Here is a 26,947-nt window from a genome sequence, read left to right as displayed (position 1 = left end):
CACTGACTCAGCCTGAGGTCATCAGAAAAGGCTCCAAAGAGGAAGAGACATTTCAGTTAAGTTTTTGCAGCAAACACTGTCAAGTGCCTAATCATAACTCATATATCTTTCTTTCTTGCTGGTAGAGCCTCAGCATTGTTCTGGGTAACATTACACCCAGTTCAATATTCACTTTCATAGCTTCCTTTGCACTTATGGATGGTCATATAACATGGTTGTGGCCTATGAGACAACAGAAATTGTTGGGAATTTCTGGGATAGCTTTTGTTTTCTGATACAAGAGGGAAAATATCACTGGCAACAATCTTCCCCTCTTCCTGCCTTGAATGTAAACATAAAAAGCCTCTTATAACCACGAGGCAACAAGTATGAATATAAAAGTCAATATACTAAGGATAACCGAATGAAAAGATAGAATCTCAGTTCTTGATTACACTGTTAAGCAACTGAGCCAACACCAAAATCCACAATTCTGCACTTGTTAGTAATTTGAGAAAAATAACCCCATCTGTCTAACCAAAAGCTGATTAGATTTTCTATTTCTTATAGCAGGACTCATTCCTAACGACACAGTGTTTTGTTTTGTTTTTTAAAGATTTATTTATTCATTCATGATAGACACAGAGAAAGAGAGAGGCAGAGACACAGGCAGAGGAAGAAGCAGGCTCCATGCCAGGAGCCTGATGCGGGACTCGATCCCGGGACGACAGCATTGCGCCCTGGGCCAAAAGTAGGTGCTAATCTGCTGAGCCACTCAGGGATCCTCTCCTGTTATTTTTTTTTTTTTTTAACATTTTATTTATTTATTCATGAGAGACACAGAGAGAGAGCCAGAGACATAGGCAGAGGGAGAAGAAACAGGCTCTACGTAGGAAACTCAATGTAGGACTTGACCCCAGGACTCTAGGATCACATCCTGAGCCGAAGGCAGACACTCAACCACTGAGCTACTCAGGCATCCCAGATACAGTGTTAAAGTAGAAGTAGTCTGCCAGGCAAAAAAAGAGGAAGGCAATGGGAATAATTTATGCAGAAACAGAAACAGGGAAAGAAGCTGGCATGTTTAGGAACAGGGACACTCTAGTGACATAATCCAAAAGGCAAGTACAGCACCAAAAAAGTCTCACCTGCTTCATCCACAGTGGTACACTTCTGGTACATGGATGTGCGGAGAGTAGGTGTCCGAACATTCAACAGCCTGATCTTGTCTACTCGAGAATCAAATACCCGGAGCACTGGGTCTTTATCATCATCATCATGACACATGATTTTGTTATCAATGAAAGAAGCAAACATCTGGGTCTCTAGGAATCTTGAGAGGAAGGGCAGATATGGCTCAGGCTGGTCTGATAGAAAAGATGCCTGGTGAGACCGAAAGGGAACACAGTCATGGAAAAGGAGAGAAAAGCAGGTAAATCAGCCTTGACCAACAAAGGTAACACACCCAAAGGATCCAGTAGGTTATTTTTTTTCTAGGTTTCCTGAGGTTTCCTAGGCCTTTATGAAAAGCAAACAGCAAAATATCTTCATTGTTTTTTTTAACACATATAATATCAGATACTCTGAAACTTTGACACACTAGCTCAAACTTACTCAGGTAACCTACTATGGCAACCAATCTTCCCAGAATCTTTTTTTTCTTCTTCCCAGAATCTTGATGTTCAACCTGCATATGCACCTTAGCTCAAAGGAGCTCTCTGACTAAAGGTAAGTAACCTGTTAGTAACAACAAGCACTCTGTTCTAAAACAAGATTTCATATTTCATCAGAAGGACCATGAACTTGTTTCCAGTACATAATATAATGAAAGAAAACGCATCTTAAGATAAATCCAAGCCAGAGGCTCTGGCAGGTTCTCATTCCTTACCACCTACCGAACACGATTACTCACTTTATCAAAGTTTTGCATCTGCTCCCTGTTGGTAAACCAGGACTCCTTATCCTGGCTGGGCTGAATGACAAACACCTCATAGTCTGCAAACATCTGAGTGAAACGATTTGCAAAAACTTCACGGATCTGAATGTTTAGCTGGTAAATTCTGAGTTCTTCCTCATCACACTGAACCTTCAGATCCTTATTGCTGCTGGGGTCTTCACGTACTTCCAGCTACAAAAAAAGAAACAACAGCTGAAAACATAAGCTTTCTCTTTATCCCCCCAAAATGCAACTCATCTGTCCCGCCACCCCACACACACTCCCAGGGTAGCCCTGCAGTGGTCACTTACTTCACAGCAAATGCAGAAGAGAAAAAAAGAGAAGAAGAGAAAAAGAAAGGAATTCTGATACAGAAAAACGAGGGTATTGGCATCTGTAGGTACCCAGGAACTCAATGATAGTAGAAAGATCATTATGGGCAAAAAAAGTGACTCAACAATAGAGGAAAAGCTGCTACTTATCTCAAGGGTCAGGGAAAGGAAGAAATATGGTAAGTCAATGAGAAAACGATAAGGCAAAGCAACAAAGTCAAACTCTGGTTCTCTTTTCATTTCTTTGATTTTCTCCCCCACATCACTGTCCTTATCTTTCTCCCTAAGATTTTTTCCTGTGTCTGTTTTAACCTCTCTAAATCTCTCTGTTTCCCTTTAGCCATCATTTTTTAAAAATATCTCCTTTACTAACTAAATAGAACAGGAAAATGAGATGTTTCATACTTAACTAAAAAAATAGCCCAACAACTGATTATATCAGCCCATTCTGCTTATAATTTATAAAAATAACAGTGAGAATGGGGGAGGGTGAAGAATGGGTAAAAAAACTACACAAAGTTAACAGTCTCATCAAAGTCAGGAGATAGAAAGCTAATTTCATCCCAGAAAAAGCATAGGACTAGCATTCAGAAGGACTAGGATCTAGCCTCCACTCAGCCACTACCTAGGCATTTAATCTTGGGCTAAACACTCAAGCTCTCCAAGCCTTAGTTTCTTGGGTGATAAAACAGCGTTTAACAATACCTGCTCTGCATGCTGTAGGTTGCTGTGAAACTCAAATGGCATTGGATGTGAAAGAGGTCTGAATACAAAGGTTACCACAGTCATCCCTTCAAGTCACTCTACTGTAGTGTTCACAAAGAATGACAGCAGGTCCTCCTTGACGCCCTGGTAAGAAGCTATCCAAACTTAGATTTAAGTAGCATTTACTAAGATAATGTTTGCCAGAATCTTCCATCCAAAAGCATTCTTCCACTGCTCACAAATAAGTCTTGCCCTGAACTAGGTGCTTTCTCATTTCACACTGTATTGCACCAGGATAGCCCCCTCATACAGACCAAATCCGTCACAAACTCATATATAGCATCTTACCTTTTCCAGGCTCACCCCAGTCCTCTTGACCAAGGCCTGCAGCCGGGCAATAGTTTCATTCTCCTTGAGGAGCTCATAGGAATGCAAAGGGGAGCCTGCGATGTTCCCATTCCTCTTGTCAGAGACAAGCTCAGAGGCCCGGAGCCTCTTCAGCTTGGAGGCACTCTCGCTGCAATGAAGGTTCCCTTCAGGAGGAATGCCAAATGCCATGAGGATCTCAGAGACTTCCTGGACAAACTCCAACTTGTTGGGAAACTGAGGCAGGTCCTCTGGCAGCTCAATGAAGTGGTTGTCAATATCCACAAAGCAGAGGTTAGCCTGGCAGTCAAAACAAGATGAGGGTGAACAACTCCAGAGCATTAAGAGCATTAAAGCTTTAGAAAGGATAATGAACAAGAAAAAGAAGAGGAAATATCTGAAATTGGCATGTATGAGATACCGTATAAAGAAGGTGGGGCTCAGGAAGGAAATAGACCTGAGTTCTAATCTTCCCCTGCCACTTTCTAGGGAAACTTACTTAACCTTTCTGATTCTGTCTCCTCAGTTATAAAATGGAAATAAAGAGAGAAAAACAGGGGATCCCTAGGTGGCTCAGAGGTTTAGTGCCTGCCTTCAGCCCAGGGCATGATCCTGGAGTCCCTGGATCGAGGCCTGCATCAGGCTCCCTGCATGGAGCCTGCTTCTCCTTCTGCCTGTGTCTCTGCCTCTCTCTCTGTCTCTCATGAATAAATAAATAAAATCTAAAAAAAAAAAAAAAAAAGTGAGAGAGATAAAAACTTATCTTAGAGAGCAGTGGATTCTGTGATGACATAAATATTCAGCACCTATTTATTAAAATTAAAACTTTATTTGTAAATTTAATATAAATTTTTTTCAAAATTCCAGAAAGACTTTTTTTTTTCAGAAAGACTTTTTTTTTAACAGTGATGAATTAATTCTGAATCTTGCCTGAAAGAATAAAATAGCCAAGAAAATTTTGAGAAAACAACTGCCTTACTAGATTCTAATACAAACAAAATAATCTGCTGGAAAAGAAAAGTCTTGAACAGACTCATGTATCATGGATGGATCATTCAATAAATGTTTTCAGGACAGATGGCTGTACATTTAGAAATATTAAAATAGAATACCATACTCAAAAATAAACTTGAGATAGACTATAGATTTAAATATAAAAAATAAAACCACTTTATTTTCCTAAAAAGAGTATCTTTTAGAGATAGATATTGAATATATTTGAAAAACATAATAATGCTGTGTGAGACTTATTTCAAAATAATCCAGTAGGGTGAGAGGGGAGAGGGAAGATGATACAGAAAGAAGAGCAGCCATGAGTTGATGATTGTCATAGAATGATGAATGCTAGCTTCTATACTCTTACCTGTATTCATGTTCCCCATAACAAAAAGTTTAATAAGTTAAATAAACCCACAAAAGCATTAACAAAACTATAAAAGATTACTGCTCTATCTTAAGGTAGAGTTGGGCTCTCTAAACTTCATACAAGACTAAAAGCCAAAAAGGTAAATACTGCCATAAAAAAATTAAAAGATAAACAATCTAGGAAACAGTAATTGTCATAAATAACTCAAGGCTAATAACCAAAGAAATAATCATTGAAACAAAAATAATTCACCCAATTGAAAAGTGGGAACTTGTTATGGAAGGAAAACACAAAACTTTCAGTTAATTAATTTTTCCAATATATGAAAAGATGGGGGTGCCTAGGTGGCTCAGTCAGTTAAGCAATGGACTCTTGATTTTGGCTCAGGTCATGATTGCAGGGTCCTGGGATAGAGCCCCGCATCAGGCTCCACATTCAGCAGGGAATCGGCTTGAGGATTCTTCCTCTCCCTCTGCCTCTCCCCCCTGCTTACACACTGTCTCTCTCAAATAAATAAAGGTTTAAATATATATATATGTGTGTGTGTGTGTGTGTGTATGAAAAGATGTTCAATTTTGCTAATAATCCAAGAAATTCAGACAAAATATTTTTCAGCTACTGGGCTGGCAAAGATACAAGATCTATAAAGTCCAATGCTGGCCAAATTACTATAAAACAAACATCTCATACACTGATATTAGGAATATAAACTGAAGACTTTCTGGGGACAATCTAAAAACCTTTTTGAAAAAAAATAAAAAAATAAAATAAAATAAAATAAAATAAAATAAAATAAAATAAAAACCTTTTTGCCCTGCGCAATCCAGAACTAGAACATTACCAATACTTTATCTACCTATATACTCTTCCCCAATCCCACCCTCCAACCTACATCTTCCCATCCCCAGGCAACTATGATTCAGAAAACTCTATTTATTATCTTTTTGCCTTTCATTTTATAATTTATCACATATATATGCCATTAAGTGTTTCCTTGTTTTTTAAATTTAAGAAAGGATTGCCATTCCTTAAGCAGTGTTATACTACTTATCTTCACTCAACACTGGGTTACTAAGAGTCAGCCATTTTCTTATATGTAGTTATATGATATTCATTTTCATTGCTGTATAATATTCCACTGTGTGGATGTAACACAGCTTATTTATCAATTTTCCCATTAAGGGGCATTTAAGTTCTTTCCTATTTATTGCTTTTACATTTTTACACGTTTCTTGGACATGTGCGCAAGATCTTCTCTTGGGTGTATCCTAGGAGTGGAATTACTGTGTTGTAAGCTATGCAAATGTGCAACTTTATAAAGATAATGCCTAGCTGTGTCCAAAGTGGTTATAACAATTTACATTTTTACCAACAATCTAGTGATCCTACTGATCAAAATCCTACCAAAACTTGGTACTATCAGATTTCTTAATTTGCCACTGAAATGGGAGCATTTAATTTATACTCCTCTGGTTGCTAGTGAAAAACATGTGCATTTTTATGCAATACTTATTCATGTCTTTAGCTCGTTTTTCTACTGGGTTGCTTTCATTATCCTACTAGTCTGTACAAGTTCTTTACAATCTTCTGATGCTAATTCTTTGTAGGTGTATGTGTTACATATCTTCTAGTTTTTATCATATCTTTTCATTTAAGATGCCTTTCTCTTAATTTAAAAAAATCAAATTTATACTCTAGTTTCTCTTTAGACCACATAAATCTTTTGCCTCTTACTAAAAATTTATCAATCTTTTATTTTATGTGTGTGGGAAATATCAGAAAGGGAGACAGAACGTAAAGACTGCTAACTCTGGGAAACGAACTAGGGGTGGTAGAAGGGGAGGAGGGTGGGGGTTGGGAGTGAATGGGTGACGGGCACTGGGTGTTATTCTGTATGTTAGTAAATTGAACACCAATAAAAAATAAATTAAAAAAAAATCTTTTATTTTATGGATAGTGCTTTCTGTACCTTGTTTACAAAGTCTTTACCCAAGGTCAGAAATGTACTTATTATCTTTAGAAGATTTAAACTTTTGCTCATAACATTTATAACTTCTTAATCCATCTCAAGTTGATTTTGTTATGATACTTTTACTTTTTTCCCTTTTGGACAAATAATTTTTCCAGCTCCATTATTTAACAATCCCTCCTTTGGATGGTACCTCTATTGTATATCAAAGGGCTGATCCACTGATCCTCCTAGTTTTCCCTGTACCAATGACATAAGTCTAGTTGAATATAACTATTCCACAAAATCTCAAAACTTCATGTATTTAACATGTCCATGCATGCATTCATTCAACAAACATTTGCTGGGTGCATAAACTATTCCATCTACCAATCTACAAGTAAAAAAAAAAGAGAAATTTTCTATATCTGAGATATAAAAATTAGAAGAAGAATCCCTTTAAAATTCACTTTCTGGAGTTCCTCCACTGGGTAACAAGTTTAAGCCTTGACTAGAAAAAGAGCCAATAAATGTTTAACGCCTAAAAATAGGCTTGTTTGTTCCCCTAAGATTCTAAAATTATAAATTCTTTCATATCAAGCCATTTAAAAAGACAGCAAAGACAATTAAATTTAGTCATGAAGATCACCTGCCTCATAAGCCTTGTCCATACAGCTAACAAAACAAAGTTGTATGACCCACCAGAGGCACACAATGCAATCATTTACCCCACTGGTTCTCTTCTCTGTAGAAAAAAAAAAGGCAGTTTATCCAATTGAAAATACAGAGGCATCTAAAAATAACTGCATCCACTCAACAATCCTTAGTTGGCTTTTCTCCCACTGATGTGAGCCAAATACAGAATGTCTGTAAAGAATTTTATGAACTCCAAACGCTATGTCCACATATTGTAGATATACTCCTGGTAGGAGGTAGCTAGAAGAGAGAGTGCAACTTAGGCATCTAGGAGATGGGCTAGATTAAGACAGGAGTCTCCGAGTAGATACCACTAGCCATTCTTTGCAGAGTTGGACTAAAGGAGGTAAGGATGAGAAGGCAAAGTGAAATACGAGGTCATTCAAATACTAACCTCATACAATAGCCTCACACTATTTTCTCCCACACACCAAAAGTTCTGGCAAACAGAAGCAACTTGCAAGCCCACCTCAAACTCCTCATACACCCCTTTCCTCAGGTAAGAAGCCAACTCCTGCAAAACAACTTGGGAGATAAATAAATAAAATCTTTAAAAAAAAAAAAAAAAAGGGGGGGACGCCTGGGTGGCTCAGCGGTTGAGCATTTGCCTTCCGCCCAGGGTGTGATCCTGGAGACCCGGGATCGAGTCCCACGTCGGGCTCCTGCATGGAGCCTGCTTCTCCCTCTGCCTGTGTCTCTGCCTCTCTCTCTCTCTCTCTCTCTCTGTCTCTCATGAATAAATAAATAAAATCTTAAAAAAAAAAAACAACAACAACAACTTGGGAAACAAAAAGTAACCTAGAAGAGACACTGAACCCACATGATCAGTGGGTTCCTGAGTCTGTGTAGACTCATTTAAATCCTACCTTGTTGGGAGAGGTAAGGGGAAGACTTAGATGCTCTGAAGTAATAATAACCACATGGATCCCCAAAATAACAAAAAGTCTCCCAAATCTTTTCCTGCAGGAAGTCACAGTGCCCCTTCCCAGCCATGAGTGTTTCTAATACCAAATCATAATCAGTTTCATCTCTAGTCTATCTCTATGTTATTCACTGAAGGGAAGCTCCACATAAACATTACTGGGGAAAGGCTACTGAAGGAGTATCCCGAGAAAAAAAGAAAAAACAGTAGGAAAGAAAGAAGGACCCAAGATAGAAAGAAGTAACACCATCTTCTAATATCCTCTGCCTGCTTTCCCTGACATAGCTGTGGACAAAATGCCTCCTTCCTGGACTCACACAATGAAACCCAAAAGAGAAGCACAGGACAAAGAATGTCTCACAAAGGCAGCTCAGCACTTTCCCTTGCTCAGGGACAGCTGAGCTCATGCGTTGGTATAAAAAGGAACAAAGGGCTTTTTCACAGACTTCTGATACCCCAAGATGGGGCGGCAACTAATGAATTCTGATTTAGGGATCTAGGAAATGTACAATCTCCATCCCTCTGGAGAAAGTCCCTTTTATAAATCAAGCTTGCCACACTACCCTGATGATGCACCCTTGCAGGCCCAAGTAAATTTCCCCAGTTCTGCCTCAAACGGCCTCCGAGCAGTATAAAGATACCACAGGATGTCTACCAAAATGTTAAAAGGAGTTATCTCTTGGTGGTAAAATCTAAAGTCATTTTTACTTTATTCTTTATACTTCCGTGCAGTGTTAGAATTTTTTTTTAAGATTTTATTTATTTATTCACGAGAGACAGAGACAGAGAAAGAGAGAGAGCTAGAGAGAGGCAGAGACATAGGCAAAGGGAGAAGCAGGCTCCATCCAGGGAGCCTGATGCAGGACTTGATCCCAGGTCTCCAGGATCACGCCCTGGGCCAAAGGAAGGCGCTAAACCGCTGAGCCACCCAGGGATCCCCGTTAGAATTTTTTTTACTAGAAACATATATTATCTATGGGGCTCCTGGCTGGCTCAGTCAGTAGAGCATGTGACTCTTGATCTCTGCATTATAAGTTTGAGTCCTACACTGGGTGTAGAGATTACTTACAAATCTTTAAAAAAAATTATATACACATATATATAACTTGTGAGACATCCCAAAGTTGTCTTTCAGAGACATTATTAGTCTTCATTCATTATGCATATCTTTCTTGGTGCTTTAGTCCTTGAGAAAGTTCTCCCCAGTCTAAAGTTCCCGATAGGGACTACACAGACTCAAATATTCTTTTTTTTTTTTTTTTAAAGATTTTATTTATTCATTCATGAGAGACACAGAGGCAGAGACATAGGTCGAGGGAGAAGTAGGCTCCCCACAAGGAGCCTGATGTGGGACTTGATCCTAGATCCCAGGATCATGCCCTGGGCCAAAGGCAGACGCCCAACTGCTGAGCCACCCAGGCATCTCAAGGCTTGGATATTCTATAGGTTATCTGCCAAAAATCAAGATAAATATCCAGCTTGAAACAATCCACACAAATATGTGACCTTCAAAAGGACAGTCTGAATAAAGTAGGACTCTGAAACCCTAGAATTGTTTAAGTATGCACAGGTATTCCACAGTTCCATTGTCACTGGTCTTCCCAAGCAGATCATAGGGAGAAGCAAAGGATGTAGCAACAATGGGGAATACTGCAAAAGTGGAGGCCTCAATACCCAGAACAGAGTGAACTTTTGGGTTTCTCAAACAGTCCCATTGAGTCCCCTATTAAGAAAACTGCTGGTCTCCTATCAGCCTCTTCATACACCCACACACATGAGGCACACTAAGAATGATGTTGACGGATCCTACAAGGAACAGAACTTGCCCCAAATATATGACAAGCTGATGCCAAAGATGAAAATAAAGCTGAGAAAACTGGCTTCTTGCCTAGTGACCTACTTTTTAGACTGGTATGTAGCATGCCTCTTAAGCTCTCTACCTTCAACCACTTTTTGTTGTTATTCTGACTTTACTAAATGATCATTAGGTTTATTATAAAGAGGTTTCAATTTAAATATGCATTTGTTTCCATTCTCCAAACTCTGATATGTATCTTTTATGAATATTTATCAGTAAAGCAGACAAATATATATAAAACCTAATACCCCAACTCAATGATTTTCTCCATCAATTAGATCTTTTCTTCTTTAATTAATCTTGTCCCATTCCAAGCAACACAAAGCTCTATAGAAGCAAAGCAGCAAAGGGGGTAGAAAGGGAAGAAGCTACAAGAAAGACATTTTCCTCCTAAAACCAAAAGAGAAAAAGTAAAGAAGCATCTGACTATAATGTAAATATTAGAGGTGTGATCTAATTATCAGGATTTCACCAAGGATGCTGCCCAGATGTGCCCAATGACATGAGTGAGGCTCAGATCCAATTCCATGAGACTGTACTCTTCTTTGGAAGGAAGTCTCCTTACTAATATTACTCACTTATGCAAAAAATCTCCCTCCATAAACATTTTTTTCTTTTTTTTTTCCCCATAAACATTTTGATGGAGGGAGAAAACCATGTAGCACCAGTGTATGTATATTCCAAAATCTTGTTCCCAGGCCTTTCTAATAACTAAAAAATTCAGAATATAAAAACCCTTCTCCCAAGTAGTTTCATACCAGCCACAAAATGACATAAAAAGGTAGAATAGTTCTTTGGGTAATTCTAGAGAAGTAAAAAATAAACAATCTTATTTTAATCATGCTTTAAATCTGTTTTAGAATAAAGTAGGAAATAAACAACTAAATACATGTTTTTAATCGATTCTTTTGGTATCTGAAACAACAGGAAAGAGGAGCAGGCCATAATTACAGCAAGAGAGGAAAAGTACTTTCTCAGGGCCTTCTTTATCTTGAACAAGGAAAATTTTCAAAGCTAGCTCAGCACCACAAGAACCACTATGATCAGGTCAACTTTCACAAATAAACTTGGCCTGCAAAAGAAATCCACTTACTTATTAATACTTGGTCTGGCTAATGAAGTAATTATGAAATTATAGGGATCCCTGGGTGGTGCGGCGGTTTGGCGCTGCCTTTGGCCCAGGGCGCGATCCTGGAGACCCGGGATCAAATCCCACATCGGGCTCCCGGTGCATGCAGCCTGCTTCTCCCTCTGCCTGTGTCTCTGCCTCTCTCTCTCTCTCTCTCTCTCTCTGTGACTATCATAAATAAATAAAAATTTAAAAAAAATTTTTTTTAAAAATTATGAAATTATATTATGTGGGGTTTCCTTAAAATAATAGGGGTAAGAGGTATGAAAGTAAAATACACTTTAATGTATATGATAACTGTTGAAGCTGGGTGTTAAGAACACAGGAATTCATTATGCTACTCTTGTGTATATTTAAAGTTACAGAATGGAAAGATTTCTTTTTTCTTTTTTTCTTTTTTTTTTTAAGTAGACTCCATGCCTAGTGCAGAGCTCGAGTCAGGGGCTTGAATTCACATCCCTGAGTTTAAGACCTGAGCTAAGATCAAGAGTTGGAGGCCTAGGGCAGCCCAGGTGGCTCCGTGGTTTAGCGCCGTCTTCAGCCCAGGGCATGATCCTGGAGACCCTGGATCGAATCCCACGTCGGGCTCCCTGCATGGAGTCTGCTTCTCCCTCTGCCTGTGTCTCTGCCTCTCTCTCTCTCTCTCTCTCTGTGTAACTATCATGAATAAATAAATAAAATCTTTAAAAAAAAAAAAGAAAGAAAAGAAATGTCTTGAAAAGTACATAAAATACTGTGCTTGAAAAAGTACATATGGAAAAGGCAATTCGTGATAGTATAAACACAGAGCTTACAATGTATGTAACGTTATATAATAATAAAGATGACAAATATTTCTGCAATGACATAAACTAAGCTAAATGTTTTTTTTTTCCCCTGAAAAGGTATTTATGTTCCTCAAAATTAAAGAAAATAAACTCAATACCACCCTGGGCTCATCCCAAAGCCATTCTCTCTCCAATCCTAGACTGGGGCCAGAGTCACCAGGATCCAAGTTCCACATTCCTCTCACCTCTTGAGGCAGCTCCAGCTTTGACCGGTCATCCAGGCCATTGGAATGCAAGCCCATCAGGTATGGAACAGGAGCATCTAAGAAATGTAGGAGAGAAGCCGGGAGAATAGGGACATAGACATGCTGCCACTGGAAAGGAAACATGAGAGCTGTAATTGTCTCCGCCACAGTCATCAGTCTCTGGTAATCTAGGTTAAAAAACAAAACACATAAAAACCAGTCAAAAACAAAGCACTTGCCTGCCAAATAGTAAGTTAAAATCTTCAATACAATTTCATGTTTAGAAAGGATCAGGATAAAAAAAAAGAAAAAGAAAGAAAGGATCAGGATAAATTTCAGCAAGGGTATGCTCAGAGTGTGATTCCCTTATGGGTATCAGAAAGATGACTGAGAAACCTCAGTGGGCCATAAGCTGAAATATACCCACACATACAGCTTCCTGCTAATAATAAAATTTAATTAAATTTAAATTTAATAAAAGCAATTAAATTTCAATTTATTAATTTAATAAAATTTATATGGAAATAGAAGAGAAATCCTAAATGGCACCTTGCTCCAAATACTAAACCAGTATGTTAAGTAGATTCTCTTAAGTTACAAAGGGGTTGGGGAACTGCAACAACAACAAAAGGAACAGTGGCCTGGGTCTTTATTCAGCATGGAAGCTAAAACAGGCTCTTATACCACTCAGTTATGTCTGCATTCTATAAGGGACTAATATGAACTCTACCTTCAAGATCAAGACCAAAGAACCACAAAACATGCAGAAGCTGGTTTTCCACACTAGCCAAGTCTGTCCTCTACCTGGAACTTTTCCTGAGTGGGAATAGCACAAATGTATTATTTTAACACTTCAATAAAAGCTTCCTGAGAATTTGAAAGACTTAGAAGACTGACTTTCATGCCTCAAAACTCTTATTCTAGGTCAGAGATCTTGGTTTGTTTATTTATTTATTTGACAGAGTGAGCACAAGCAGGAAGAGTGACAGGCAAAGGGAGAGGGAGAAGCAGGCTCTGAACAGGGAGCCCAATGTAGGGCTCGATCTTAGGACCCCAGGATCATGACCTGAGCCAAAGGCAGACACTCAACCAACCAAGCCACCTAGATGCCCCAGAGATATTGGTTTAGAAGGGAAAGTTTGTGTTCAAAGTTTAGCTTTCCTTTAGAACACAATTTCTAGACCCATTTTATTAAAAAAATAAGTAATAAATACATTGGCAAAGCTGATAAAATGGACTGGCTAAAAGTAAAATTTTTAAAATTACTATTCACAAATTGTATAATGGTTGCAGGTATTTAAGTACAAAACAGGAACATAAATTTTAAAATCATATGAGTAATATCCTCTGGAATGGCTGATTTCAAAAGAGCTTTTATTAAGGGTTAAAGTGGTTTCATGTACTAAAAATTCACCCCATCACTTAAATCAATAATATCTTCACTCATAAAGGAGTTGTAAGTAACAAAAAGCTTCCCCCAAAAATGAGGAAGATTGAGTAAAAATTGAGCAGGAGCTGATATGTATCAACTAGGAAGAAGTTTAGCCAAGTATCCCATATTTGTTCACTAATAATACTTTGAAAATTGCCTTATCACCTTACTCCTGGCTAAGCAAAGAAGAACATAACTTGGAAATAGTTTATCTAGTAATACAAATATATAGAAATTAATGACTAAAGCTTCATCATCTCAAACATTTAAGGGCTGTACAGGAAAATGCCTCATATGCTTCTTTGGTCAAACTAAGGTACAGACAGATCAGTGCCTAAAAGTGAACTCAGAGATTTGATCAATTAAAACAAAACAAAACAAAACTGGCTTAGCAGAAGGACAAAAGGACATAAGCTACTCATGTTCACTAAAGATCAAGGGAAACTAAGACAAGTTCAAGGAGAGAGTCTATCTCATTTTTCATTGTGCCCACACAAAGCATCATCATTCCTATATTAAAAGTATTTAATGGGGATGCCTGGGTGGCTCAGTGGTTGAGCGTCTGCCTTCAGCTCAGGGCATGATCCAGCGGTTCTAGGACCGAATCCTGCATCCAGCTCCCTGCAAGGAGCCTGCTTCTCCCTCTGTCTGTGTCTCTGCCTCTCTCTCAGTGTCTCTCATAAATAAATAAAATAAAATCTTAAAAAAAATAAAATAAAAACCATTTAGGGAAAATTCCCACCCATCATTCAAGGAACAAAAACATTTCCCAAATTACAAAAAAAGCAATCTTTGAAGAGTTAATCTCTGATTTCAGAAAAAGTATTTAGCCCCACATGAAGGTAAAATAACAAAATTTAGACCACTGCAAACTCTGCCTTCAGCCTCTTCTGTGATACCTCAATTCCACGGGATGCCCGTACAACTTGGCTTTTTAATCTTCTGCTCAATGACATTCCAACAATCATTAAGAAGAATCTAATGAGGAGCGCTTGGGTGGCTGAGTTGGTTAAGTGGCTGGCTCTTGGTTTCAGCTAAGGTCGTGATCTCAGAGTCATGAGATCAAGCCCTCCATGGAGCCCTGCATCAGGGTCCATTTAGCAGGCAATCTGCCTGAGATTCTCTCCCTCCCCATACTCACACACACATGCTCCAAAATAAATAAAACCTTTAAAAAAACGTCTAATGATTCTCTAGATGAGACCTCAATTATATTTTTCTACATATGTCTGTAAATAATCTACTCAAGAGCAATAATCCTGAGAATCTCAGACACCTTAAGAATTTATTGTAAAGTTCAAAATTAAGATGAATCAAAAGAATGCAAAAGCATGGGAGAAAACCGTCAAGTGGTATTTAAAGCTTAGTCTTACTATGCCCTAAGACTGGCTCTTAAACATATTTTGAATAAATATTACACTAAAATATCCCACCCCATCTTTAGTGTGTATACATACACATTCACACACTACTGCAGGATTTTAAGGGGAGAATGGGGAAAGGCAGGAGTACCAGAGGCCTTTTCAATCATGAGAAAACAAAAAAAAGTCCTTTACCCAAAGTCAATAAAGCAGGTGCTTTATAAGGCTGGCATTCCTGGCATGTCTGCTTAGGGACAGTAACATCTAACAAGGCCAACAGACAATCTGAGTAAATGGGTTCCCAAAATGCCTTTGTTATGAGACATACTGGCACTGTACTACTACTAACAGTACTTAGCTGCAGTGTGTGGCAACATCTATTCTATAACCATAAAACAGGGCATGCTAGAGTCTGAAGGAAGAGGCTTTCTGTGCTCCATTAAAGCAGGTTTTCCAATAGCACAGAAATCTAGTTCCAGTTTTTCCCTACTCTTCAGGATAAATCTAACCTAGTATCTAAAACTCAGCCCACTTATTTCTTAAGAGTAGATAACTTTATTTGCCTCAGATTGAAATCTCTGAAGAATTCCTTGCGATACACTTGAAATTGTGGGATTCTTAGAAACAAAACACTTTTGCAGGTCACAGATAATCTCTCTCAAGGTTAACTCACTTTCCATTTATCTGGTTTAGTTTCACAGGCACTACAAATTTGGAATTGTGTGGCCTTTCTGGTTTGAGTTGTCAGGAGTTTTTTTCTCTACAGTTTTATATTTAAAAAAAAAACAACATCCCACTTTGAAGGGTGGCCTAACCAACAATATTTCAAGGATCCAGTAATCTGCAGTACCCATGCTAGGATGCTGACCTCCAAGAGCTGTAAGCAACAGCACAAAAATCCCTTTCTGTACACCAGTACAAATGATAAAATCAGTACCTCTTTGCCATTGCCTGTGTCTGTGCTCGCCATTACAAGAAGGTGAAACCAATAAATAGGAAATAGCTAAAGGTCATATACATCCAAAGCATTTCAAACAATCAAAATCAACTGGAGACACTATGGCTCTAGGCAACTATTCTCTTCAAGTTCCCATACTGATTAATGAGCAATTACTTTTAACAAAAGGAGATAATGCAAAACATAGTGGGATTACAACCACCACTACTGAGTGGGTGAAGGGGGCAGAGAGGAACCAGCATGTTTTTATGGCTTGTCTCTGTGCAGAGAAAGACAATAGCCTTGGGATCACTCTACACAGAAGTCCAAACTACAGGACCAGTTCTACACATTGGAAACTGAATCACAAACTGTCCTTGCATACTCACACTTCTGTGAAAACTGGAAAAAATGTTTATAATGCACTCTTTGTTCTTAGGAAACAACTTAATCTCTATGTCCCAATTATCTCCAAGATACATTTTTTTTAAAGATTTTATTTATTTATTCATGAGAGACACAGAGAGAGAGGCAGAGACCGAGGCAGAGGGAGAAGCAGGATTCTCAAGGGGAGCCTCATGTGGGACTCAATCCCCAGACCCGGGATCATGCCCTGAGCCAAAGGCAAGACACCCAACCTCTAAGCCACCAAGGTGTCCCTCCAAGATACATTATTAAATGAAAGTGCAAAACAATTAGCATGCTTCCATTTGTGTTGTTTCTAAACAGTATTTATGTTGTATATACAGGATTATGTCTGGAAAGAAACATGAAATAGTGATAATCTGTCTGAAGGAAAACCAGGGGCCAGAGGTGGAAGTCTTATGCTTCACTTATACACTCTTTTGTAATGTGCTGAAATTCCTACCGTATGACTGTAAGGTTTTCCTAAGTTTTAATATACCATATTTAAAACATATACGTACAGTATGTTAAATTTCAACATTAATTTTAACATACATGTATCATAATATACATGTACAAAGAATATTACAATACCTATTTACACAACACTTCACATAAAAACAGTTCAATGTTTAAAAATATTTGAGAGGGGGCACTAAAAAAAATTAAGAGATTACTCCTTAAGAGGAGGAGTTTAGGTGAAAAAGGGAAACTTTCAATCTTCTCTGCTTTGTTTGTCCACACATTATTTATTTGTTTTTTTAAAAAATATTATTTGGGGGGCACCTGGGTGGCTCAGTTGGTTAAGGGTCTGCTTTCTACTCAGGTCATGATCCTGGGGTTGTAGGACTGGGCCCTCATCGGGCTCCCCTCCCCTCACTCATATGCATGCTCTCTCCTCTCCTCTCCTCTCCTCTCCTCTCCTCTCCTCTCCTCTCCTCTCCTCTCCTCTCTCAAAAAAATAAAATCTTTTTAAAAATAAATTATTATTAATTTTCATTAGGGACACACAAGAAACTTGATCTCTGGCTACTAAGGAGTCAGTAAGGGAAGATTTCATTGTATTCCATTTGGAATTTTGTTTTGTTTTGTTTTGTTTTTTTAAGATTTTATTTCAGGGAACCCTGGGTGGTGCAGCGGTTTAGCGCCTGCCTTTGGCCCAGGGCGTGATCCTGGAGACCCGGGATCGAGTCCCACGTCGGGCTCCCGGTGCATGGAGCCTGCTTCTCCCTCTGCCTATGTCTCTGCCTCTCTCTCTCTGTGTGACTATCATAAATAAATAAAAATTAAAAAAAAAAAAAAAGATTTTATTTCAGAGGGAGAGTGAGCAAGAAAGAGAGAAAAAAAGAGAATGAGTAGGGGGAGGAGCAGAGGGAGAGGGAGCAGTCTCCCTCATGTTCAGGGAACTTGATACAGGGCTCAATCCCAGGAGGGGATCCTGACCTGAACTGAGGGGAGATCCTCAACTAACTGAGCCATAAGACACACCAGAATTGTTATGAGTGTATGCCTTAAGCATGCATTACTTTTGCAAAAAAATACTAATGTATGCTTAACAAGAATCAGGGGCATTTATTCCCAGACTTGTCTGTGCTAGCTGAATTTACTACTGGATTATATAATGTAACCAAATATTAAATAAATAAATAAATGGTAAAATGAGGACAAAAAAAAAAAAAACCAGAATCGTTTCTTTGAAAACAAAATTAGATGTTTTAAAAAGACTGAGGGATACCTGGGTAGCTCAGCCAATTAAGCATCCAACTCATGATTTTGGCTCATGTCATGATATCAGGGTCCTGGCATTAAGCCCCAAGTTGGGCTCCATGCTTAGCGGGGAGTCTGCTTGAGGTTTCTCTCACTCTCCCTCTGGCCCTCTCCCTGCCAAAAATAAATAAATCTTAAAAAAAAAAAAAAAAAAAAGACAAGACTGAGTAAGGATGCCTGGGTGGCTCAGTTGGTTAAGCCTCTGATTCTTGATTTTGGCTCAGTCATGATCTCAGGTTCCTGAGACTGAGCCCATGTCAGGCTCCCTGCTGGGCATGGAGGCTGTTTAGGATTTTCTCTCTCTTTCAACTTCTGCCTCTCCCCACCCAAGCATGTGTTCTTTCTCTCCCTCTCCCTCTCAAAATAATTGATTGATTAATAAAGAAAGAAAGAAGGAAAGAACTGAATAATGCACAGAGGCTAAAAAATACTCCAACTGAATTAGGCATATTATAAGGCACTTAAATGCAAAATAACAGGGAAAAATGTAAAAATCTATAGGTAGTTTCCATTCTGGTTCTTTTGCAAGGTTCATTATGTTCTCACTCTCCTTTAAAAAAAATGTAGCTGGAAACCCTGGTGAATGCATTATGGGTATGGCTTATACAAGACAAAGTAGACATCTGATTAGTGGACCCATAATCAAAGGAAATACCTAGACCTCTCATCAAAAGACTAATGTCTATACTGTCATGTTTCAAGCTAAAATACAATGTTTAATGGATATATAAATCATTTTTATGATTCTCAGATTTGAATAACTTTTTCAATTATCCAACCTACCCTACTAACTCATATCAGGTAAAGAACTTCTCTTTAGGTAAAAAATATCCTATTAAGAAATCTTTATATAGACAAAAGAACAAATACTATCCAGAAGGAGGTAAAATGATTTATACAGGTTAAAAAAAAATTCTTAAAACTGTCAGTTCAGTCACCCAACAGGTTATACTTTGAGAATCTTACAATTTCCCCTGCATTCTTTTTCCCTAAATTACACTTCTTTTCCATTCATTAGTCACGATACATAGTAGGCAATACTGTGAATGCTCATGACATGTCTTTGGAAGGCAAGAAAGATTTTCATCTCCCTAAAGCCTTTGAATCATAAATAAAAACTATTTCAAGAAAATCAAACTGAATTTTTTAAACTACTCTATTAATAGAGAGCATAAACTACATCCAATAAAAGGCCACTCCATTTTACTGTCAGCTATGCTCAACAGTGTCCGGGAATTTTTTTGGAAAAAGCTTTTTCCTGACCATCCTATAAACATGGGTTTAGGTCCTCAGTTCCACTTGATTCTATACACAAATCTTCTCAATCGCATTCAAACCTCTTAAAATTCTTATTATTGTTACAATAACTCATATTCTGGGAAATTTAAGAAGGAGAAATGTATGGAAAAATGTCATCTATCATATTTCTGGTTTTAATCCTCCTTTTCCCACTTTTAAAACAACCCCACTGGATTACAGATACCTAATCTACTTAATAAAAGTCTATGAGTCCATATAATAATAAACAAGGAAAAATGAATGTTATTCCTTATAGTACAATGACATATTATAAACATAGATGGAGGGACGCCTTGGTGGCTCAGTGGTTGAGGATCTGCCTTAGGCTTGGTTAGTGATCCCGTGGTCCTAGGATCGAGTTCCATATCAGGCTCCCTGCATGGAGTCTGCTTCTCCCTCTGCCTCTGCCTCTCTCTCTGTGTCTCTCATGAATGAATAAATAAAATCTTTTTTTTTAAGATTTATTTATTTATTCATGATAGACATGAGAGAGAGAGAGAGAGAGAGGAAGGCAGAGACACAGGAGGAGGGAGAAGCAGGCTCCAAGCTGGGAGCCCGACGTAGGACTCGATCCCGGGACTCCAGGATCGCGCCCTGGGCCAAAGGCAGGCGCTAAACCGCTGAGTCATCCAGGGATCCCCAAATAAAATCTTTTTAAAAAATTGAAAAATAAATAAAGATGGAGGGGTGCCCCAGTCACACAGTCGTTTAAGCGTCCAACTCTTGGTTTTAGCTCAGGTCATAATCTCCGGGTCATGAGAGTGAGCCCCATGACAGGCTCTCACTCAGCATAAAGTTTGCTTCAGATTTTCTTTCCCTCTCCCTCTGCTTCTCCTGCTTGTATGTGCAACTCTCTCAAACAAATAAATGAATCTATTAAAAAATAAATAAAATATAAATAAATAAATATAGGTGGAGCTAGAAAATCACCATTTTGTAACCATCATGGTAATAACTAATTCAGACTAGAATCACTAATGGATGGTAAATCTATTGGCAAAACTTCAAAGAGGAATAGTATATCTACAGAGTTAATTCCTCACAAATTACTAATTACAAAGGGAAAAAGGATAACTTTCCAGTGAAGAAATTTTGCAGACATAATCTTAACTAAGTGATCAAATGAACATTACCAAAGATGGGCAAACTGACATCAAGTGCCTCCTGTCATGATAAAAATACACATTATGTGCTTCCTGATACAATGCACTGAGAGAATCACAAGATCACTTCTGTATATTATAGCCAAAGTTTATAACCTGAATCTAAATCATGAGGAAACATCAGACAAAATCAAACTGACGGACATTCTACAAAATGCCTTGCCTGCACTCTTCAAAAATGTTCATATCATGAAAGATCTGAAGAAGTAACAAGAAAAAGCAATGCATGTTATTAGACAAGATCCTGGGTCAGGGATTTAAAAAAAAAAATTATTAAAGCCAACATTTTTTGAGACAATGGTGAAACCTGAATACAGTATTATAACAATGTTACATTTCCTAAAAATCTAATAATCATACTATGGTTATGTAAGAAATGTCCTAGCTCTTATGAAATAAAAGCTGACACATTTAGGGACATAGCTATGGGGGACACATATGTCAAGGGACATAGCTTCTGCAATGATTCTCAGTGGTTCAATTACATTTACATATAAACAGAGAGAGAGAGAGAATGGTAAGACAAATGTGGCCCAACGTTAATAACTGGTGAACTGTGGGAGAATATACAAAAGTTCTTTCAACATTTCTTGCAACTCCTCCATAAAACTGGAAGCTACTTCCAAATAAAGTCAACCAACTTAAATCCTACAATGACTAGGCATCTCAGAATAACAAAGTCCTTACAATGGCCTACAGGATGGTAAAATCTAGGGTCCTGTTAAGTCTAACAACATCTGCTTCTATATTCCTGCTCTTTCACTCCATACCATCCACCTAGTTTTCTCAGTTCTTGAACATAACAAACACATTCTTGTCTCTAAATCTTTGTATGTGCTATGCCCTTTGCCTAGAATACTTTTCCTACAGATATTAACAAGGATCGCTCAGAGAGGGCTTAAATCAATCACTCTATTAAAAACTGGAGGGGTGCCTGGGTTGCTCAGTTGGTTAAGCATCTGCCTTTGCCTCAGGGCATGATCCCAGGGTCCTGGGATCCCATGTTGGGCTCCGCACTCAGCTGGGAGCCTGTTTCTCCCTCTCCCTCTAATAAATACATCTTTAAAAAAAAAAAAAAAAAAAAAAAACCCTGAACTTCCCTTCCTCAAATACCATCCACCCTCTTTCCTGTTTTATTTTTCTCCACAGATGTTATTACCACCTTACACACTATAAACTCTATTTATTTATTTAATCATCCCTCCTTCCCCACTAAAATATCAGTTCTATAATAGGAAGGATTTTTATCTGTTTTGTCTACCATCATATATCTAGCCTCTGAAACAATGCCTAGCACATGGCAGGCTCTCAATAAATATGTACTGAATGAATAAATTTTATGTTATTTTCCTGGTTCATTTAATAAACATCTGTTTCCTTCTGATCTACTTTACTATTTTGTCCAAATTGCTGCTCACATTCAGTTCACCTCTAATTTATAAAAACCAATTCAGTTATAACAACAGAAAGAAGCAATACATCTTCATTTTCTCAAATACATTCTTCCAAATATATGAAGGATCATCACTTGTGAATCCTCAGTTTTACTGTCAGCCTGCAGAAGGGGCAGAAATAACTGCAGAATGATGGAAAGTCAGCTTTCCAGAACCATCATTTCCTGCCCCTCTTTTCAGCATCAACTAGAGAGGATGTCAGGAAGCAAGGATTCCCTCCCAGGCTGAAGTGCCCAGCCCAAGGCCATGATGATAACCAATTAGAAACTGAGGCCCACTAGTGTTGCATCAGTTTGCCATCTACAACCTACCTGCAAAAGAAAAGACCTGAGTTTTGCTCAAATTATAACAGCCCTTGACCTTTACAGTTAGTTCCACTGCATTTAATATGGAAAGTTGGGAAGCCCTACACAGGGAAAAAGCTCTAGTAAACACTGACTTACGCTGTGAATAGAGCAGGATTTGAAATTCCAGAAGGGCACAAGTAAAAAGTTGAAACACATTTTCTACCCCGAGCAGTTCAAAGACCTCTTTGACAGGAAAGTCAAATAAGGGAAGCTCGTTGGTACTTGGTCTCTGGCAGATTATTGGCCCATAGACCCCAGAAAACTTCAAAGACCGGCCAGGAGGTGGGAGTGGCACCTCATAGAGTACATTGTATATGTAGCTCTCAAGGGGCAGTGGAGGGGGCTGAGGTGAAGTGACTGCCTGGTGAAGCTGTTCCAGCACACTCCGACATGCTTTCATGAAGGACATGGGTGTGATGAGGCAGATGCATTTAGAGACGTAGAGCGTGTCCCGGCTAATGTCATAGGAGTTGAAGCGCTGAAGCTTGGTCCCAGGAGTGCCTTCACCATCCTCCATGCCACCGTGATCTCGGCCATCAGCAGAGGGAGAATGTAGGACATCATACTCAGCATTATGCATGTGGTAGAGGGTCTGCATCGCACTGCAGATCTGCTTGCTAGTCACCTCCTCATAAAATGTGAGGGCAAACCCAAATGTCCGAGAGCCATCCTCCCTTGTGATAATAAAAGCATGGAACTGGGGCTCCCTGGGATCAGCCTGGGTCTTGAATGCTAGCCCTTTGGGCATGCATAGCTGCAAAAGACAACAAGGAAACAAGTGGTGAGAACATCACTGCTGGTCCTATTTTCAGAATACCATCATTATTTATTTACTCACAGGGTACCTACTCTGCTAGGTGTTTTGGATACCAAGATCAACACAGCAAAATACCTGCCCTACAAATCTTCCATTCTAAGAGACAAACGAGTAAAAAAACTGTAATGCAGTAATCAGGACTACCCAAAAACAAAGTGTTAGGGCAACACAGAATAGACAATCCAGCCCAGGAATGTCAGAAAAGGCTTCATAGATAAGGTTACATTAGAATTAGAATTAGGTAGACAAGGGAAAGAGGGCAGTTCAGGGACAGGAAGAAAATGCAAAAAGATAACGAAGTAAGACAAAGCTTAGAGAATTTAGGTAGATGGTTAAACATGACAGCATTTAATGGGAAATGATGCTAGAAATATACCTAAAAACTAGACAGATACAACTCTGTAACTAAACATAAACATTAAGTTTTAGACTCTACTCACAAAATTCTGTCAAGAGAACCTTGTCTTTTCATAGAAAAAAGGGAGCATTTCATATAAAACAAGGAAATGACATAATTAGGATAAAGATGTACTTTTTTTTCACTTTAACTCAGGTGGGTTATATAAAGAAACTTGGATAGCTAATCAAACTGACCTAAATCAACCAGTCCCTATTTTCCAGTTTTACATAAACCTGAGTATATAAATGATCTACTAGCAGCCTGAGTTAACAAATAAAAGGATCTACATTATGTCGTATCCATTACTTTTAGACTTGACTTCCCAAAATCTAAATGTTTCTAGAATACAGCACATTAAAATAAAATAAGCACTGGACTAGGCGTCAAAAAAACTTGAGGCTAAGACTCAGTTCCCTCATCTGTGAAATGAAGATAATACAGTTTACTTTGCCTATTTCACAGGGTTATTATATGCATCAAACATCATCATCCTCTAAAAAGCACAAGAAGCTTTAAAAATTAATACAGGCAGTACAAAGATGTGATTAAGAACATAGCACTGGGGGGATGCCTGGGTGGCTCAGTGGTAGAGATCTGCCTTTGGTTCAGGGCGTGATCCTGGAGTCCCTGGATCGAGTCCCACATCGGGGTCCCTGCATGGAGCCTGCTTCTCCCTCTGCCTATGTCTCTGCCTCTCTCTCTCTCTCGGTTTTTCATGAATAAATAAATAAAATCTAAAAAAAAAAAAAAGAAAAAAAGAAAAAACATGGCACTGGAGACTCCTGGGTGGCTCAGTGTCGAGTATCTGCCTTTGGCTCAGGGCACGATCCCGGGGTGCCAGGATGGAGTCCTGCATCAGGCTTCCTGCAGGGAGCCTGCTTTTCCCTCTGCCTATGTCTCTTCCTCTTTCTGTCTCTCATGAATGAATAAATAGATCTTAAGGGAAGAAAAAAAAAGAGCATAGCACTGGAACCAGACTATGGTATAGTGTTCAAATTGCAGCTCAATTGCTTCTTAGCTATGTGACCTTGAACACATTACCTAACCTCTTTGGATCTTAGTTTCCTCATGTGTAAAATATATGTGTATCTATGTGTGTGTGTTTATTTAATATCATCTACATAAGGGATATTGTGAAGATTAAACGAATTCATGTTAAATACTTAATAAAGGTTAGATCACTCATAGTAGTATTCTTCTACATAAGATTTAAAATGCTGGGCAGGCCGGGTGGCTCAGCGGTTTAGCGCCACCTTCGGTCCAGGGCCTGATCCTGGAGACCTGGGATCGAGTCCCACGTCGGGCTCCCTACATGGATGGAGCCTGCTTCTCCCTCTGCCTGTGTCTCTGCCATTCTCTCTCTCTCTCTCTCTCTCTCTGTCTCTGTCTCTCATAAATAAATAAAATATTTAAACAAACACAAAAAGATTTAAAATGCTCTCCTGGGGGTACCTGCATGGCTCAGTCAGTTAAGTGTCTGACTCTGGCTCAGATGATGATCTCAGGGTCCAGGACTGAGCCCCAAGTTGGGCTCTGTGCTCAGTGGGGAGTCAGCTTCTCTCTTTCCCTCTATCCCTCCCCCCAGCTCATGCTCGCTGAGTCTCAAATTAAAAAAAAAAAAAAAAATGTTGTTCTATCTAAAATTAGGGTAAAACAAAATACTCATTTCTGCCATATCACCCAGATTGAGAGAAAACTGATTTAAATTACACTCATCATGTAATCTCAATACTACAAATAACCAATAGCTGAGTACCACAAAGTTCACCAAGCCATTACTATGTATTTGTCTGACAAAACAGAAAAACATTGTGACTTCCAGTGTATCTGATATGTTGATCAAAATGCAGAATCATGAATAATATGCACACAATCTCTTCTTCAAGTTATTGGTAGTTGGTGGAACTGCAGCTACCACAGTCTCTGGACTCAAAAATCTACTGTAAATTACTTTGCAAATTATTTCATACTTGTAGCTAATAAATACTAACCATTCCCACTGCATCTTGGTCAAAGGGATTCCATTCTACGTTCTCAGGGTATCGGGCAAGGACCTTAGACTTGAATGTTCGTCTCAGTGGTGTCTGCTCAAAATTCTCTCCTGCAAGAAAAGAATGAAGCAAATCATCTCTACAAAGTCCCTTGCCATCAAGGATTATGACTGTCTGAGTTTGGTAGTCCAGCAAGGTACAGAAGTAAAGGCAAAGGGGTTAGTATGCCAATCATCTAAGAACAGGAAAAGTATTAAAGTTATTAGGTAAGTAAAGAAGCTGAAAAGGTTTAGCATGGTTAATATTGGACACCACTAGCTATCTTTTCTTATCTTGAAAAAGAAATGAATTATTACTACAAATCCAATGGTTAATCTTCTTGGAAGAGTAGAGAAAGCACAAGGAACAGCAAAGGACTATATCCATCTTTTTTCCCCTGTAAACCACAATTAGTTCGCTTAAAGTCAACTGGTATTGGGCAGCCCAGGTGGCTCAGTGGTTTATTGCCACCTTCGGCCTAGGATGTGATCCTGGAGACCCGGGATCAGGTCCCACGTCAGGTTCCCTGCATGAAGCCTGCTTCTCCCTCTGCCTGTGTCTCTGCCTCTCTCTGTGTCTTTCATAAATAAATAAAAATAGGGATCCCTGGGTGGCACAGTGGTTTAGCGCCTGCCTTTGGCCCAGGGCGCAATCCTGGAGACCCGGGATCGAATCCCACATCGGGCTCCCGGTACATGGAGCCTGCTTCTCCCTCTGCCTATGTCTCTGCCTCTCTCTCTCTCTCTCTCTCTCTCTCTCTCTCTGTGTGACTATCATAAATAAATAATTTTAAAAAATGTTAATAATAAATAAATAAATATCTTTAAAAAAAGTCAACTGGTATCATAGAAGCATAAATGATTTTAAATTCAGAATAAAACATTTTTAATAAAAATAAATAAAATAAATTCAGAATAAAGTATGCATTTCTATGATCTCTGAAAAAACACAAAGGGACTAAAAGATTTAAAAACATTAATAGGGATCCCTGGGTGGCGCAGCGGTTTGGCGCCTGCCTTTGGCCCAGGGCGCGATCCTGGAGACCCGGGATCGAGTCCCACATCAGGCTCCCGGTGCATGGAGCCTGCTTCTCCCTCTGCCTGTGTCTCTGCCTCTCTCTCTCTCTCTCTGTGACTATCATAAATAAATAAAAAAAAATTAAAAAAAAATAAAATAAAATAAAAACATTAATAAAGTGGATTTTAGAGTATCATTTAAAAATTCTGAAACTCTACCTTTTCCCTCTTCCTCTAAAAACGTTAGAATATACTGGAATAAAGAACATT

At 38.7% G+C, this 26,947-nt stretch overlaps 1 protein-coding gene across 3 annotated transcripts in view; it reads right to left on the bottom strand.

The window, feature by feature from the left end:
• The window catches only part of DENND5A (DENN domain containing 5A), a 107,752-nt gene that overhangs the window by 39,292 nt on the left and 41,513 nt on the right, over window positions 1-26,947 (bottom strand). For all 3 annotated transcript variants that reach the window (XM_077866539.1, XM_077866536.1, XM_077866537.1), the window contains 6 exons: window positions 25,623-25,732; window positions 22,511-23,168; window positions 12,250-12,437; window positions 3,301-3,618; window positions 1,892-2,107; window positions 1,128-1,362 (listed from right to left, as the gene is read on the bottom strand). In XM_077866539.1, the coding sequence (XP_077722665.1) occupies window positions 1,128-1,362; window positions 1,892-2,107; window positions 3,301-3,618; window positions 12,250-12,437; window positions 22,511-23,168; window positions 25,623-25,732 (1,725 nt within the window). The remainder of the gene's footprint in view (window positions 1-1,127; window positions 1,363-1,891; window positions 2,108-3,300; window positions 3,619-12,249; window positions 12,438-22,510; window positions 23,169-25,622; window positions 25,733-26,947) is intronic.

This window comes from Canis aureus, chromosome 23 (assembly GCF_053574225.1).
Source record: "Canis aureus isolate CA01 chromosome 23, VMU_Caureus_v.1.0, whole genome shotgun sequence".
NCBI classification, from domain to species: domain Eukaryota; kingdom Metazoa; phylum Chordata; class Mammalia; order Carnivora; family Canidae; genus Canis; species Canis aureus.
Note: the sequence above shows the minus strand (reverse complement) of the source record. Positions and strands in the feature narration are given on the sequence as shown.